The 16418-nt window shown below is 42.1% G+C and overlaps 1 protein-coding gene across 4 annotated transcripts in view; it reads right to left on the bottom strand.

Annotated features, from left to right (window-relative positions):
• Positions 1-16418, bottom strand: part of GRIA3 (glutamate ionotropic receptor AMPA type subunit 3) — a 266006-nt gene that overhangs the window by 22192 nt on the left and 227396 nt on the right. For 2 of the 4 annotated variants that reach the window (XM_030305646.1, XM_030305647.1), the window contains exon 14: positions 3083-3330. In XM_030305646.1, coding sequence (XP_030161506.1) covers positions 3083-3330 — 248 coding nt within the window. Of the gene's footprint in view, positions 1-847; positions 2521-3082; positions 3331-16418 lie in introns of those variants that run through there. The other 2 variants (XM_030305650.1, XM_030305649.1) reach the window with 2 other exon arrangements.

Here is a 16418-nt window from a genome sequence, read left to right as displayed (position 1 = left end):
AAGATAAAGGCAAGCTCCTTGTAATCCGGAAACAGAATAAGCAATCGTTGGATAGGCAGCACTCATTTTACTATTATCCAGAGCTGAGAAAAGGGTTGACTTATTTCAAAAGGCTGGCTGGAGGGATGACCAAAACAAGCGATTTGAGAGATGCCTGGCAGGTAGCACTAACGCCAAAGAAGTTGGAAACATTTAGGCTCTACTGAGATCTTTCTCTATTTGCATATCAAAAATCAGATAATCTGGAAATCGTGGGCTGGCAATAAAGTTACTTGATAACTTTGCAGCAGTATCAGCTGAGGAAAGAGAAAAGCTTGATTGCTCGTTGTAATTAGCAAATAGCTGGTCTAAAGTGCTAGGGGTCTTCATGATATACCAAAACATCTGGGTGGAAAGTAAACATTCGGCCAAATACATGCAGATTTTTTTGGTTTGTGTAACATCACACATCTGGTTATTTGAAAACTTCTGGGCACTTGGCATCATGTGGATCTTGACACAGTCCATGGCTCCTTCGTAACCATGCTGAGTGAATTCTCGAGAGCAGTGTATCCAATCCAGCTCGGGTTTCATCCTGCATGATCTAATTAGGTTCTCCGTGGCCTGCTAACAACATGAGAAAAAGACCAAGAAGAAGGTGCTAAATACTCTAGGTGTCAGGTTAGCCATTGTAAACCTCAAAGGAGCCCAAAGCTTGGCTAAACTGTGATTGTCATCAGTTCACACTGGTGGGAAAGGAAGTTACTGCTTTCTGACACACGGTAAAACCTTGATTAATTGGAATCCATAAGGGATGAATGGAATTTTCGATAAGAGTACTCATTTTGTTTCATTCTTGGCTAATGACTTTTTTTTTTTTTTCCTCAAAATGCTTGTATCCACTTTCTCGCCTCCGGGAAGCAGCCTCTAATGTTTGAGGGTCAATCCAGATAGAAGATATGGGAGACAAAGCTGAATGTGACCTAACCACAGGTCATCTCGTGGCAAATGATTAACAACAACAACAAAAGATCAATTCGTTGCAGTCTTCTGTTTTGGTACTATTGCTGCTTTCTCATCAATGTGGAGTACTGAGGAGGGGCAATTCAGTTAGTTGGGGTAGTGGTTAGGTGAGTTCTGGTTAATCAAGGTTTTACAGTAAAAGACCTCACCAATGCCTGGTAAGATTATGTGTTGAAGAAAGTTGTATTTGAATTTATCACTTTGAAAGTGCTCTGTGCTCTGTATCAGTGTTTCCAAACCCATGTTATCCTGCAGACTGGCAAACTAACTTTTCCATCAGGATCCTGCGGAATGGAGAGAGAAAGAGGAGAGCAGAGGTGTAACCATTGTCTCCGAAGGAGAAAAGGTTTGGCTTGCCTGTCTGTTGGCCTGTGTGTGGGAAACACTGTTCTTCACCTTAAGAGATGCCCATGGTATCTTGGTTGTACAAGAGTCGATCTTACATGCTTCAATATAATTGTCATGCCCTTTGGGTCATGGAGGATTGTGTTCTCAGGTCCTCTCCTGTACTTACCCAACGTGTCCTTCCACTACTTGCTGTCATGGCTTCTGAGCTTGCAACTACTTCTCGTTGCTTGGATGAGGGTTATTCGTTCTTTCTAGTCCCGAAGAGCATTATGGAGCCAAAGGAATGCCAAGTGAGATGGGTTTTCTCATGATGGCAGCCTGGATAACAATTAGACCTACCTGAACCAAGAACACGGCTAAGGAGAAGCCAAATCAGGGATTCATACACATGGAGTATCACGGTTAGGCGACGCGCTTGTTTAAAGATACAAAATATCTTTGCCGAGTCTGTATATGGGGTGGCCTACTGAAGAAAGACCCCATTTAACTTGAAACCGAGCTCGTTCTTTGGCTTTTCAAGTTAAGTGGGGCCAGCTTAAATAGGCCACCACATATGAAGAACAACATCTCATCACCCATACACACGACTGAAGAAGGCAACTCTAATCAACCAATCAACCTCGGTGAGCAACCATCATGCCTTAGGGGGAAAAAAAAGGCCGTAACCCGACTTTTCAGTAGATAGATTTGACTTCTCACACCGCTCATGTGAGGCAGGCGGGGACAGTCTCAAGGAAAAGCCTTGGGCTCTTGAGAGCCTAGGCCGTGGAGACCCACACCGTGGCCTTCATAAGGCAACCGGTCTGGCGTGTGAGGGGAAGGGAGGGGTGTGGAGGGGGAGCCTCTGTCTGGGAGTTTAAGAAGGGACCCAAGTTAGATCAAAAATGCGGGCAGTGCCCCAAAGTCTTTCTGGTTCCCAAAGCTGCCAGGCAGCGGAATAACCTGGTCATTCCACTCTCTGTGTGCGTCTTGTGCTCTCTCCTCAGTAATAAGATAACAGTCTTGCCGATTACTCGTCACTAAGGGTACCCGGTTGTGGTGACATTGAGGCTGACCTTGGAGTCACCGCCCCCGCTGCCGCACTCTCCTTTGTCGTACCACCATTTGTTTTTCAATTTGTCCAAGAGGCCTTGCTCATTCAGTTTTAATACTGCCAGGTTAACAGCATTTCTTGAAACGATAAAACATAACTTGTAAGAAAATGCACAAATGCGTAGGAAATCGTTAACGTATAAAAAGGAGCACAAGAGGACAAATTGGCTAAATTTCACAGAACGTGGAGCTAGAAAAATGTCTGTACAGCGAATACAGGGTTAAATATTGGAAGGTGGCATGGAGGGTAACATTTGCTCAAAACCGAAGTGTGCGGGATGGGGAAGTTGTCTTTGAGAAAAAAAGTAACAAGAACACCACATCCATGCAATTAACATTCGTCACATATGGCACCATAACTTGGCTTTTACCATTTAAATTGAAAAAGCCGTTGAACTGTAAAATTAAAACAGCAACAAACAGTCAGAGAGGACAACACAGAGAGAGAACATTAAAAAAAAATGGATGCATTAAATAGATGAAACCATAATTTACCGTCTTATTTAACTCCATGGAATATTGTAGATTTTAAACTTTTAAAAGTTACCTCAAAATCCACAAGAAAGAAAATGACAACAAAATGCATCAGGGTAGGTGGAATACTATAACAACACGGATATTGTTATATTATTCCACCCACCTTAATGCTGAGCCTTTAGGGGTTGCCACACCATAGCCTTTGGAATCCAGATTTCCACCAACTTTCATGGTATCACACGGTTTTCTCTGCTCAATGTACTCATTCATGGTTGACTCCAGCAGGAAGGCGAACTTTCCCTTGGACTTCCGCACCCGGGCCACTCCGTCTGCTGTTGTTTTGGTAAACACAGATGGCTCTGCTGATTTCATGTAAGACCACATTTTCTCATAGACAGCAATTTTGGACCTCTGCAACAGAGACAAGCATTCTTAGACACCAGATATGAAAACTGGAAAAGGTCTCGGTGCAGTGGGTTTCAAACAATTTCGATCGCAACCCATGGTAAGAAGAGCATGTCACGCTGTGGCCCAGTAGGTACATTCATACACATGTAAACATGGTTCCAAAATAGGCTACTCAACACCGCACTCATCTTTGCATCTTTGTGACCTGCGATGCTCTCTGATACTTTCTATTGTATTCTAATTCACCGGAAAAAAGAAAGAAGCGCCAGTCAGGACCCACCAAATTGATTTCATGGCTCCACTAATGGGTTGCAATCTAGTTGGAAAAACACTTCCTCAGTTCAATCTTCTTCTCAATTCAGAAATCTCCCCTACAGTATCCTGCTATGTGATTACCCTTTACCTGCCCGGAAAAAAAAAAATGCGATTGGAGGGGAGTGTACAACCATTTCAGTTAGCCTACTCCAGCACGGGACATTAATTATTGTAGGAAAGCACTTTCTTATTCTGAGCTGAAATTTGTTTCTCTAGGACTCCCAACCTTTAGCACTATCTGCTAGAGTACGTAAAGCAATTCTGTTCCTTCTTCTGCATGACGGCCCTCCAAGTATTGCAAGGCTGTTGTTATACCCCCCTCTTCATCTCTCCATCAGGTTGAACTCCACTGGTGTCTAATACTATTTCTGGAACACTCACAATTTTGGTCTATCCCCCACAGGATTCTAGTTAGCGATGCCTCTCTTCAATTAGATTGTCTAGAAATAGACATGGTACCCCAGATATCTGACAAAGACAGAATGAAAAATAAACTGTTTGCTTCTTGTCACTGGAGCATTATTTCCTAGCATAACACTGCCTGAGTTTGCGTTAATGTATTTAGCCTTTCATCCATCCTTTTAACAAATATTTGTGGAGCACCTGCTGTATCTAAAGCACTCTCCTGGGTGTGGGAAGAGTATGATAGACTGAATAGTCCCTCTTTCAACTCAGGTTGAGGCCAAACTGTTAGTTCTTTCAACCAAGCCAAGTTTCCCTCATCTTTACCATTTTGGATTTTGAATTTAATGCCACTAAATGTCATCTCAATTCAGGTGGTCCTTAGAACACATGCTAAATGCTTATAGATCTATGATAGGCATTCTGGAGAATATAAAGGAAGCATGGTCTTAATGACCCCATGACTTCCAGTTGAGTTGGGAGTTATGTCCTTGGGAATGAAAACCCAACAGAAAAATTCTAAAGTGCTATTTGACCAGAGGTGAGGTAGCATGGTAGAGACTACTGACATGCCAGGATTTCAAGTGTCCTTTTATGGGGTTTCCTGGCCCCTGCCTCAACTTTTTTGATTATTTAGTTGCTCTTCTCTGGATTTTGGCTGCCTACATTCTTGAAGCCTGCGTTGACCTGCTTAAATAATTCCAGAGGGCTGGAACTTTCAGAGTTATCGCCATGCAAATTAAACATTGTGTTTATGGTGATCGGACACCCACTGAGGACCTTACTGAGTCACTCAAACTGTTCACTTGGATTGGGAATCTGGATTCCATAGTTGGTTTGCAAGAAGAACAGGAAAAAAAAAGCCAATATGGCTGAAGCCAAATGAACAAAAGGGAGAATGGTAGGAAATGAGTTCAGAAGGATAATCAGAGGTCAGATCTTGTAGGGCCCTGTAAGACATGGTAAAAAGTTTGGATTTATTCTGTTATTTATTTCTGACATTTCTGAAAATTTCTGAAAATTTCTGAAATTATTTAAGGACTTTGAGGAGGCATGTGATAAGATCTGATTTAAAAATTTAAAGCATCACTCTAGCTGCTGTATGGAGAATATGCTCTAAGGTGGGCCAGAGTGGTTAGGAGGCTATTCTAATAGTCCAGGGGAGAGTTGGTGGTGACTTGGACTAGGTTGGGAACAATGGAAGTAGAGACAAGAGGTTGAAGCCAAGGTATGTACTGGGGAGACAGCAAACAAGCCTTGCTGATGGACATCTCCACCTGATGGTCCTGTAGACACTTTCAGATTAAACAATTCCAGACCAAACTTACTATCTTCCTTATAAAGCCTGGCTCTCCTAAGTTCTATGAGGAAACCACCGAACATCCAAGCTTGGTTTTTACTCCTTCCTCGGCCTCTTATTACGCCTTGTTTATTCGGACATAGAAATGTCCTCTCTGTTCTTTTGTCTTCTTTCCATTCTCGTTACCATTGCCCTGGAGCGGGCTCCCACCATTTTTTGGTCTGGACTACATTGCCTCCCAATTACTCTCCAGGCTTCACCTCTCTCTTCAGTTTATCTTCCAGCGAACCTTCCAAAATGTGAACCTGACCATTCTTTAAAATCTTCTCATAGTTCCCTAAAACCTACAGAACAAAATTCAGACTCTTACGTATGATATTCAAGAGTCCTTATGATCTGGACTACACTCTCCTATGATCTAGTCACACTGGACTACTCACTGTTCACTGAAATGTGCCACACACCTTCACGTCTTATGCCTTTGGTTATGCTTTTGCCTAGGCATAAATTATCCCTATTCATCCTATGAGGTCCAGAGCAAATACTGTGTCTTCTGTGAAATCTTTCCTGACTCCTGCTCCCACAGAAATGCTTTCTTGGATGTTCCTAAAGCACTTTTGCTCTTACCTTGGCTACAGAGCTTACTGTAGTGCATTATGGTGAGTTGGCTATGTGGCTGTCCTACTCACATTACTGGGTGTTCTTGAGGACAGAGTCCACACCTGATTCATTTTGGTAGCCCTCTTGGCAGCCAGCACAATGTACATAGTAGGCATTTAAGATGTATTTGCTTAATAACTGAAGCTTAGCTGGATCAGGGTGACATCTAGATTGTTGGTCAAAGGCATCAGAAGGTTGGTGAAAAATGGTTACTAACACTGGTTTTATAGCCCTGTAGAATTCTAGAGCTGAAGTTACTCTAAAGATCGTTGACTCCAACTCCCAGCTAAACCAATCAGGATATATGCTTTATAATCCACTTTGTTTTGTTCTTGTTTTTGCCACTGAGCTTGCCTTTGTTGTCCACACCAATAACTTTCTCCCCCAATAATCAAGGTCTTCTAAGATTGAGATCTCACCCGTTGACATTTATGCTCATTCCAGAGCACGTTATCCTCATCTGACGCATAAAACAATTTCGAAACATCATAATGAAACACACTCTCAATGACTTAATTTTACCTCAGTAGGAATTTCCTAGTCAGTGGCTCAAAGAATTTTATAAACTAGTAAATAATTCAGCTGCACTGTAAGATATGAAACATAATGTAAGGACACCTCCGTACTTGCCACAAAACTCAGTAGAACATTATGAAGTTAGTTGAAGTCTGCCTATACTCCCCTCTCTAACTCCATACCCTTCCTCCAGGCCAGAAGTTATTATCCTGAATTTGATCTTTATCATTCACTCCCTTGCAACTCTTTATATTTTTATGAGAATAAACATCTCTTTTGTAATGACTGCAGAGCATTTCCAGCTATGGCTACACCATACTTTACCCAATCTCCCATTGAAGGACTTTTAGGTCAATTCCAATTTTTTTTGGCATTGGAGACAAGCCTGTGGTAGGTGTGTATCTCCATGCACTTGCAAAGAGGTACTTTGTGTTCATCTTGGTCCAATTGAACCTGAGCGAAAGGGGGAGGGGGTAGACCAATTTGTCTCTTACATTATTTGCAAACGGGCTATTACGTCCAAAGATAAATTTATAAGGCAAGGGCAAAGGGTTTGTGAATTGTGATCTGCATGCACTATAATTTGGATTCATTTACTTCATCATTTACTTGAGCTCTTTGATTGCTGATACAGGTTAAAAGGGTTTATTCCCTTAGGTAATGATGCATTTCTAGGAGAATAAATGGCGGTGCTTGAAGTGGGCACTTTGAATGCGTGCAGTGTACAAGCAGCAGATATTAATGAATTCAGGAAATGAAAAGTTAGTTAGTGGCAGAAATGACTGGCTCCTGGTTGATGACTGAATTCTGAAGGAGGTTAAGAAGGGGAAAAAGCAATGGCTCACAAGTGAGAAAAATTGAGCTGAAACGTTTATCTTCCTAACTGGTATTTAAGTGACTGTATAACATTTAGACCAAAAAGAAGAAAAAAAAATCACTAGCATTTTTTTTTTTTTTGCAGTCTGTCTTATTTTGGCTGAAATACTGAAGGCAATAAAAGGAATTGAATCTTAGTTCAATCATCTGGGAGAAATTAAAAAAATTATGGGCAGGATGTGTAATAGCAAGTTCATTTTTCTCAAACCTGCCACGATTCATTTATTTCATCCCACAGAGCACCATTTTGTACCTCAGAACGAATAAACAACGGGTATGCAGAGAGGCCACGCGGAATTCTCTTAGCACTGCTAGAAATTAGCATATGAAATCCAAAAGGAGAAATACATGAATGGAGGAGGAACAGATTAATCCAAAACAGGAGATCAAGCAGAGCTCTAGCATTCATGGATTCAACAATCACCCTTCCAAGTATTTGTCACAGGTCATGAAGGTCAACTGTACAAAGAAATTTGCTTTTGTTGAGTGGAAATTTGGATCTTGGGCCCAGTGAGGCTGATGTGTAGAAACGAGTGATTAGTGACCGCACTTAGCCCACCACTCAGACTTTGCCTCTCTCTGCAGTGGCGCTGGCTGCCCCTCATCACTGCGCATGACTGTTCCTCCGTAGACCAGGCGCACGACGTAAATGTCTGGTGCCATGTTTGAGAGTGTGGAGTCGCATCGCTTGGGTTTGAATCTCACTCGCTACGTGTTGAAGTTATCAAGCCCCCACGTGCCTCAATTTCCTCATCCATCAAATGGGATAATTTTTTTTAAAGTGCCTACTTCAAAGATTTCTTGAGAGAAATGACATGAGTTAATACGTACATGTCACTTAGAACAGTGCCCGGCATACGAGAAGTGCCAAAAACATTACATATTTTTCTAGCACAGAAAGCATCATTTGTTTTAGTGACAGAACTTAATAGTATGATAAATTACTTTAATCCCCTATTTAACAGAATCATTGCTTCATTTTATGGAGGGAATTCTATGTTCAAGTGTTATTCACATATTTGGGTCTTCGGATACATTCCGGTGAATGCCCATGGTCTGCCATTAATAAAAGTAATCATCATTTGATTTGGACTTAAAAAACGTTTTTGAGGAAGACATATGGGGAGGATGGCAAATTTTCCTTTAAAACTTACATTTGATAGTTAAGTTGAGGCTCACACATTAAAGTCTCCATTAACCAGAACACTGCTACTGGGGAGACCTGGTGAATGAAGCTTTCTGCTTCCCTAAGAGTTAAATGAGAACACCCGCTTGATCAATAGAACATCCAATTGGAATCAGTAGTGTAACAGCCTTTCTTTTAGAAATAGAAGAAACCTTCAAAACCATCTGGTTCAGCTTCTCACCCCATGCAGCCTGGCTTCTCTGCTCAAATGTCTCTGGTGGTGAGGCACTCCCGAGCTCAGAAGAGGCTCATAACTTATGACAGTTCAAATTGATAGAAAATTCTTTTTGTTGGGCTGACATCCTTCATGACAGTCTCTCTCCCCTCCAGTCCTATCCTGCCTTCTGCCTGAATTGGGTGGTCTCTTCTTTCCGCTTCCGTTTCTCCATTGTACGGAGCACTGGTTGTACTGCTTTCTAATGGTCATCTCCAGTGCAACCTGAGCTCCTTGGGAGTAGGAATTACGTCTCTCTCTCTCTCTCTCTCTCTCTCTCTCTCTCTCTTCCCAGTGACTAGCATAATGCCTGGCATGTATGAAACCCTCACTATGTATCTGTGGGATGAATGAATATCACAACTGCAGTTCCACCTATGGGTCCTAATTCTGCACTCTGCAGTACATCGAACAAATATGCCCTTTTCCACATGGTGTGGCTGCTGAAGATTACCACTGCCGTGTCACCTGTTAATTGTCTCTTTTGCCGACTAAACATTATAAGGGCCTTCATTTATTACTCTTATGACATGAATTCCCGTCACCCACCCCGCCTCTTTCTGGGAAGCTCCATCTTCTAGATGCTTTTTAATTTTTCAAAGTCCCTCCTAAAATGGGGCCCCAACAACTGATGATAACGTGCTCGATATAGCGGCACTAGCACAAAGGACAATAACACACTCTCTTCTCGTGATGTGGACATGAACACAATTTTTCATTTCAACAGGATTCAACAGGCGTTTTTTTGATATGTTGAGAGTCGAGAATTAACATTAACACAACAGACCAATAAATTGGAAGCTAATTCACTCACGGTATTCATTTGCTGTCAGCATGTAGACAAAGTTACATTTTGCAAAAAAAGTATTGGTGTTTGTGACATCGCTATACCCCAATCATGTACAGTGTGTTCTAAGTGAATAATTTGAGAGGATAGAATGAAGGAAAGGTCAGGGGACGATGGTTTTAGGTACCTTTTTGGGAGGCAAGATTTACTTTTAAGTAATCTCTACACCCAACATGGGGTGAGAACTCACAACCACGAGATCCAGGGTTGCCCGCTCCACTCGCCAAGCCAGCCAGGTATGCTGGTTTTAGGAATTTTGTACTCCAGCATTCCCCAAAGGGGAATGGGCTGGCTTTATGCATTTATTTTTTGGCCACTGCAGGTATCATGCCTCTATTGTCCATTTCCACCACTGTATGTATAAAACTAGCTTTGTACATGCCACAGAGAGGCTGGGTTCTCAGTCTCTACCTCTTTCACCCGACTTCACTGTCTTTTTGGCTCAGAGATCCATTCTGTCCCTCCTTTCTGGCATCAGGAGTCTTGGTCCTCATGGAGGCAGTCACTGATGTTACAAAGGTTTCTGTTACCTTTGAGCAAGGGATCCTTTTTATTTGAATAGGGGATGGGTGTCCCAGAAAGGGGAGTGAGTTTCTTGGCATTGTAAAAGGTGCTGTTCAGAGGCTGGAAAAAGCCGTCCCTGCGAACAGGACACTAACGAAGGGGAAATGGCATGTTTCAAACAAAAATGCCTTACCCTCCTTCATTTTTCCTGCGCTATCTACTATTATTGTAGCTTATTTATTGCTTAAGAATTTGGTCCATTTCTTCTGTAGGTTGTGTATCTTTAGTTAAGAGAACATCATTAAAAACTATAATCTGCTTTTTCTTCCAAATTATTTAGCCCCCTCTAAAATTGCTACTTTTAATAAAGGCTCAGGCGGCACTGCTAGCTGGTACAAATTTGAAAAGGTGGCTTCGGTCTGCTGTCTGCCTGAACCGGGCACTATAGACTCCTGTGCACCTCCTGGGCCCTCCTTCACCTTCACGAGTAAATGTTGTGTCTTTGCGTTTCTCCAAAACTGGGATATGGACAGGTGATCCTTGCAAGGTCAAGTTCTTGCAAGGTCAAAAGTACTGCAACTTTTACCCTCGCCTACCAGTCTGCACGGTCCTTTTGTGCACAAATTGGATCATGTCATTCCTCTGCTCAAACCCCTCAGAATGGCTTCCTATCACACACAGAATAAAATCCAACGTCCTTACCAGGGCTTGGGAGGCCCAGCACAACGGGCTCTGGTTTGTCTTGTCTGCCCTCATCTCTTACCCTTCCTTCCCTCTCTCGCTTTGCTTCGGCCACGCGGGCCTTCATTCTCAAACTGACCAAGCATGTTCCCCGGTCAGAGCCTTGCTCATGCCGCTGCATCTGAAATGAATTTCTCCCCACCCCCTCCACCCCATGTTTTCATGGCCTGCCCCCCACTTCATTTAGGTGTCTGAGCAAATGTCACCTCAACAGAGAGGCCTTCCTCAATCAGCTGAGATAAAATAGCATTCCCGACCTGTTGTCTCCTTACCTGCTTGTTTCATTTCACATAACGCCAACTGAAACATACACGTTATTTACATATTTGCTTATCTTTTTTTTGTCTCATCCACAAAGACAAAGTCCAAAAGGACTTTGTTTCATTTGAGGACTTAGAACAAAGGCTGTCACATAGAATGCCCTCAGTAAGTATTAACTGAATGAATGAGTGAAGTAGCTGCGATTTAAACCCAGATCATTTGACATGGAAGTCTATATTCTTGATTACATTGTCATCATTAGTCTCCCCTACCATCCTTCAAAGCTTAAAGAGGTAAGGTGATAATTGCATAGGTGCGAAATGGCAGAATTAGCCCTCAAATCGGGGTCTGTTGGGTTCCCAAACCCGTTTTTTCCTACTACTCCACACTGCCTCCCAGGGAAGAAATTGCTGGTGACTACATTGAGCAAAATGCCGGTGACTTCACTGAGGTTTACATCTTTGACCTGTCATTTTGACATGATTTTATATAGCCTTCATCTTCTTTGGTTCAACTTTGAAGGCTGTTAAGTATGCTATGGTGTAAAAGGCACCAATATAATACTCCACTAGTCTGTCACAAGGCCCTAAATCCTACCATTATAGATCATGCCTTCTGTTGGACTTGGACAAATTACTTAAATTCCTCTAACACTCTAATAATTATCTCTGAAATGGAGATAGAATACGAAGTGAGATCATTCCTATAAAGCACCCAGCACAGTGCCTGGCATGTAGTAAATTCTCAATAAATTAGATCACGCTATCGTGGTAAATGGGAGGGTAACAAAACTCACACCCACCACCTTTGTATAATTTGGTTTATTAGAGAATTTGTGCCAGAGGAATACGGGAGGGAAGGAGAATCAAGATAGGTCTTGGGGATGGCAGGCAAGCTGGGATGTCACGGGGTGATAAGTCAGGGGCACACTGAGGGCATGGGCACATGTGGGTGGGAAGAAGGATGACGGCAAGTTATGTGCTGTCAGTGCTACTGAGGCAGAGACTAGGATCAAAACTAATTCATTAGATGCTTAGCAGAGAATGCCTTATACGTCCAAATGGGGCCACCAAAATGTTCAATTTCAATATATTCACATTTCACCATCTCCCGTGGCTCTCAAGTTTGAACAGTTGGGTTTAGATTTAAGTCTTTTCCTTCTTGCTGTTAGGAGTGTTCCAGTAAGTATTCTTTCTAATGGTGCTACGCTGATTTAAAAAAAAAAAGTGGCTGGCTGGGGTTTTGTCTGGCAAACACGCTGACTGTGAAAGCTGCAGGAAAATTGATTTTCTGGCGTTTGCGTGTCCTGGCACAAACCCTGCGGCATGGAAGCTCGAGTTACAGAACCTTCTGGTAAGTGCAGCTTGCGGGGGTGACTTCAAAAAATGATTAGGTTTCACTAATCTTCACCACTGGGGGCCAACGGCAATGGTCTCCATGTGTAAAACGGTAGTTAAGGCTACTACTTTGCTGTTATTTCATTTAGAGAAGTAGTCAGCCACCTAGTTTGATACCCACACACAAACACAAGCCAACATACTTCTTTACACCCCCCATTCTTCATGCTCAGGCCTTGATCCCAACCTGTCTTTATTCTGCCCTGACCACATGAGTCCCGTGGAAAAGCTACCCAGTCAGCAGCGTTCTGCGAGAGGCTGGCCTGTCCGTGGTGAAATGCACAGTTACGTATTTTCTTTTGGTGGTGCATAGAGCAGAAGTTAAGAACGTAGGTCCTGAAGTTATAAAGACCTGACTTTGGTACTTGTTAGCTGAGTGACTTTGGGTAAAGCATTTAAACTCACTGAAATGCCCTTGGGCATACACAGGAACTAAAGAATTAAAATTCTTTTAAATTTATTCTATTCATATAAAATTGAAAAAAGATGAACTCCTGGGTCTAGGTATGCCATGAAAGAATATTCTCGTTACCTCAGTTTCCTTATCTGAAAAAAATGAGGACGGTGATAGGATCTACCTCACAGTGGTCTTGCAATGATGAAATGAGAGATTGCTTATAATGGATTTAGCACAGCTCTTGACAACATAGTAAGCACTTAGTTACTTCGTTGGGAAACTTAGTTAAATTCCGCCCCCCCCCCCCCCGCCCCGTCCCCCTGTTCAGTTGTATCAGGCATTGTGGTAGAATGGTATAGGGCATGGAGATGTGGAAGATATGGTTTTCACTATCAAGAAACTGAAGGAACAGTCAGAAGCACGGTCCAATAGAACTTTCTGAAATGTTCTATATCTGTGCTGTCCAACATGGTAGCTTCTAGCCACACATGCCTGTTGAACACTTGAAATTTGGCTAGTGCCACTGAGCAACTGAATTCTAAATTTTATTTTAGTTTTAATTTCTTTAAATTGAACTAGTCACATGGGGTTAGTGGGTACCATATTGGATGGTGCAGGTCTACCGCTTAAGTGAAGCAGAAGGCAAAGAGGGACTAGAAGGCAGCAAAAGGGCACCAAGAACGACTTTGTCTGTCTCACAATATTCTTCTTGTTTGCTCTGATGGCGGAAGTGATGGCCGTATCGATGTCTGACGGCACCAGTTGGAGGGATTGGCTGTAGCCTAAGTTGAGGGGCAGGGAAGGAGGAAGCGAAACTCCTGCCCCATTCAGGTCTGAGCTGTAGCTCTGGAACAGCCTACCCAGACTGTTGTTTATGAAAGGCCACTCTAGAGAAAGGTAAGCTGTATTTATTATTTGCGTGGGGAAAAATCTCTTGGGGGTGCACAGGAACTGGTTCTTTTAAATTTAGTCTATTCATATAAAGTTGAAAATAAATGAACTCCTGGGTCTAGGTATGCCATGAAAGAATATTCTCGTTATTGCTGCCTGAGAATTATACTTTCCTTCAAAAGAGCAGAGCATTATACAAGGAAATATTTGTGGAAAAAAAATAGAGTATGCTTCCTAAAGTTCCACTTAGCCTAATTTTCTCTTTCTGGCTCTGTGAGTTGTTACATTAAGTTGTTTGGACACCCTCTCTCTGGTTCTCCTTTCCAAGAGAAGAATTCCAACAGAGGTGGGCAGGCAGGTGACACGTTCACAATTTCCCTCAGTTTTTCAAAAATAGTACTTCCCAGTATCAGCGCTGATAGATGGGTTGAAGAATTGAGTGTAATCAAAATTGAAAGTGGTAGAATCTCCAGAGATGCTTTCCACTAAAAATTCCAAGTAACTTTGTCAAGTACTCATTCCAAATGCCTTTGCCTAGCATTTTCAAACTGTGTTACAATCATATTAAGGTCACAGCTGTAAATTTGCCTTTTCTGAGTCACCAAAGGGAGGACGGGACCAGCATTTCATATGGAGGTATGACTGGGGGAAATTAGACAGGTTGAATGTTATGGCCACTCGGCTTGGTTAGAGTCATACGGTGACCAGGGTCTTGAACCAAGCATACCAAAAGGCCCACACTGAAACCAGTGCTGCCAAATCGCAAATTTGCAAACCAAACCCCATTAGGAAGAAGAAAAAAAACCCCAGGGAACAGATGCATGAGCTGAAGCAAAATTGTTGTTTTTAAAGAATCATCTAGAAAACTAGGTTGTTTTATATTCAGGCCTGTGTATTCACTGCTACTATTGAACAGAAACAAAACCAAAGTCTAAAAACTCTCCAGGGTAAACCTAAGCAAACCATTATTTCATTTGACTTGCGTTTCTGATAGAAAAACAGTTATCACCTCCACTCAGTAAGGATCAACAGTCAAACTGCAGAAGGAAGCCATGTTGAATCCTAAAGGATTTAGAAGAGTAAAGGGAACTTGAAAGTCCAGGTTGCATTTCCAAATTTCCTGTTTTCTAGCACCTGTGAAACCTGTGGTCTGTGGGATAATTTATTAGGAGTCGTTGGCTTGAAATGCATTCTCCTTAAGTCCTGCCAGCACCTTATTACCAAAGAAATACAGGTGCTGCCAGCACCTTATTACCAAAGAAATACAGTAACTTGAAAAACAGGCCCTCGATCTCTCAAGCAAGACCATTATCATCTGGGGCTATTCCAGAAGAGTGGAGGAGGCCAATAATACTTTAAAAAAAAAAAGTTCTTTATTTTTCCTCTAAGACTTTCCTGCTTGCCCTCTGTTCCAACTCTGAGCAACCAATGGCAGCCCTTTATCAGCTGAAATGCTCACTGCTCGCTAGCCCCTACTCTGCACCCCCGCCAATGTGCCACTAACAATAGTGAACTCAACAAATTAAAGGATGTTTACGCAGACCCGTGTGTTTTTCAGAGCCCATTAAGGTAATCTGTCACTACGAGTTATCTGGTTTTCTTTTTCATAATTAGATGGCTTGTTTCTATTAACGCAAGATTTTTTAAGTCACTTGCAAATTTTAATTTCCGTCAAGGTGCCTCTTCCTTCACAGTCCTGCATGTAAAGACGACAGACTATTTAATTAAGAACCCTCCTAGACAGTCGTCTCTCTTTGAGGCTTGCTTCCAACACCTTCTGCCTCGAAACTGTTTGTCAGTATGGTGGAAAAAGTGGACGCCCCGCCCCCCCCCCCCCTTCTGCGCCTAATGGCACTCTGCATTTCTACTGATTTCTATCCAGGTCATTCATTATCCGCTCACTGAAAAGTATGTTATTAATGAGAAGCAGGTAGGAGTCATGCTGTCCTCCCCAGGTTTAAATGAATCTTTAAGACGGTACAATCAAACAGATATGCAAAACAGGCCATTAATGCAACATTAAGGTTACAAATTTAAATACAAAATCAGGGAATGCGGAACTTTTTAATTCCGTCTTGGCAACATGAGACGTGCTGAATATATGGTACAGTGTTGGGAAGACACGGATCCAAAGTATTGAAAAAAATAACTGATGTTTGTACGGGAGACTCCAAGATTAGCTACCAGACTTCTGGAATGCTGTAACCGTATCTATGTAGATTGGCTCAACTTCAGTAAGTAAGTTTTTCAACCCCTTTGAACTTTTCTTTCCCTGCTTGGTGCTGCTATGCCTTAGATAAGAGTATGCCTTCCATCATGTAACAGATGAATTCCTAGAAAAAGCTGTGCCATGAATTAGATTCATTTTTGAAAATCAAATTTTATTTCTCTTTCGATGCATGGGCTGTTTTATGTTTATTTCTGACAGCCCTCCTCTTAGGTTCTTCCGACAAGCAGTTAATGATCTGTAAACACCAAAATGCACTAGGGTATCTCCATTTTCCAGGGAAGAATATATTTCTAATGTGAGTAATTACTATTTATCGCTTTCATCAGTTGTGAATTTTCTGATATATGGATTAGT

Source organism: Lynx canadensis, chromosome X, assembly GCF_007474595.2.
Source record: "Lynx canadensis isolate LIC74 chromosome X, mLynCan4.pri.v2, whole genome shotgun sequence".
Lineage (NCBI taxonomy): Eukaryota > Metazoa > Chordata > Mammalia > Carnivora > Felidae > Lynx > Lynx canadensis.
Note: the sequence above shows the minus strand (reverse complement) of the source record. Positions and strands in the feature narration are given on the sequence as shown.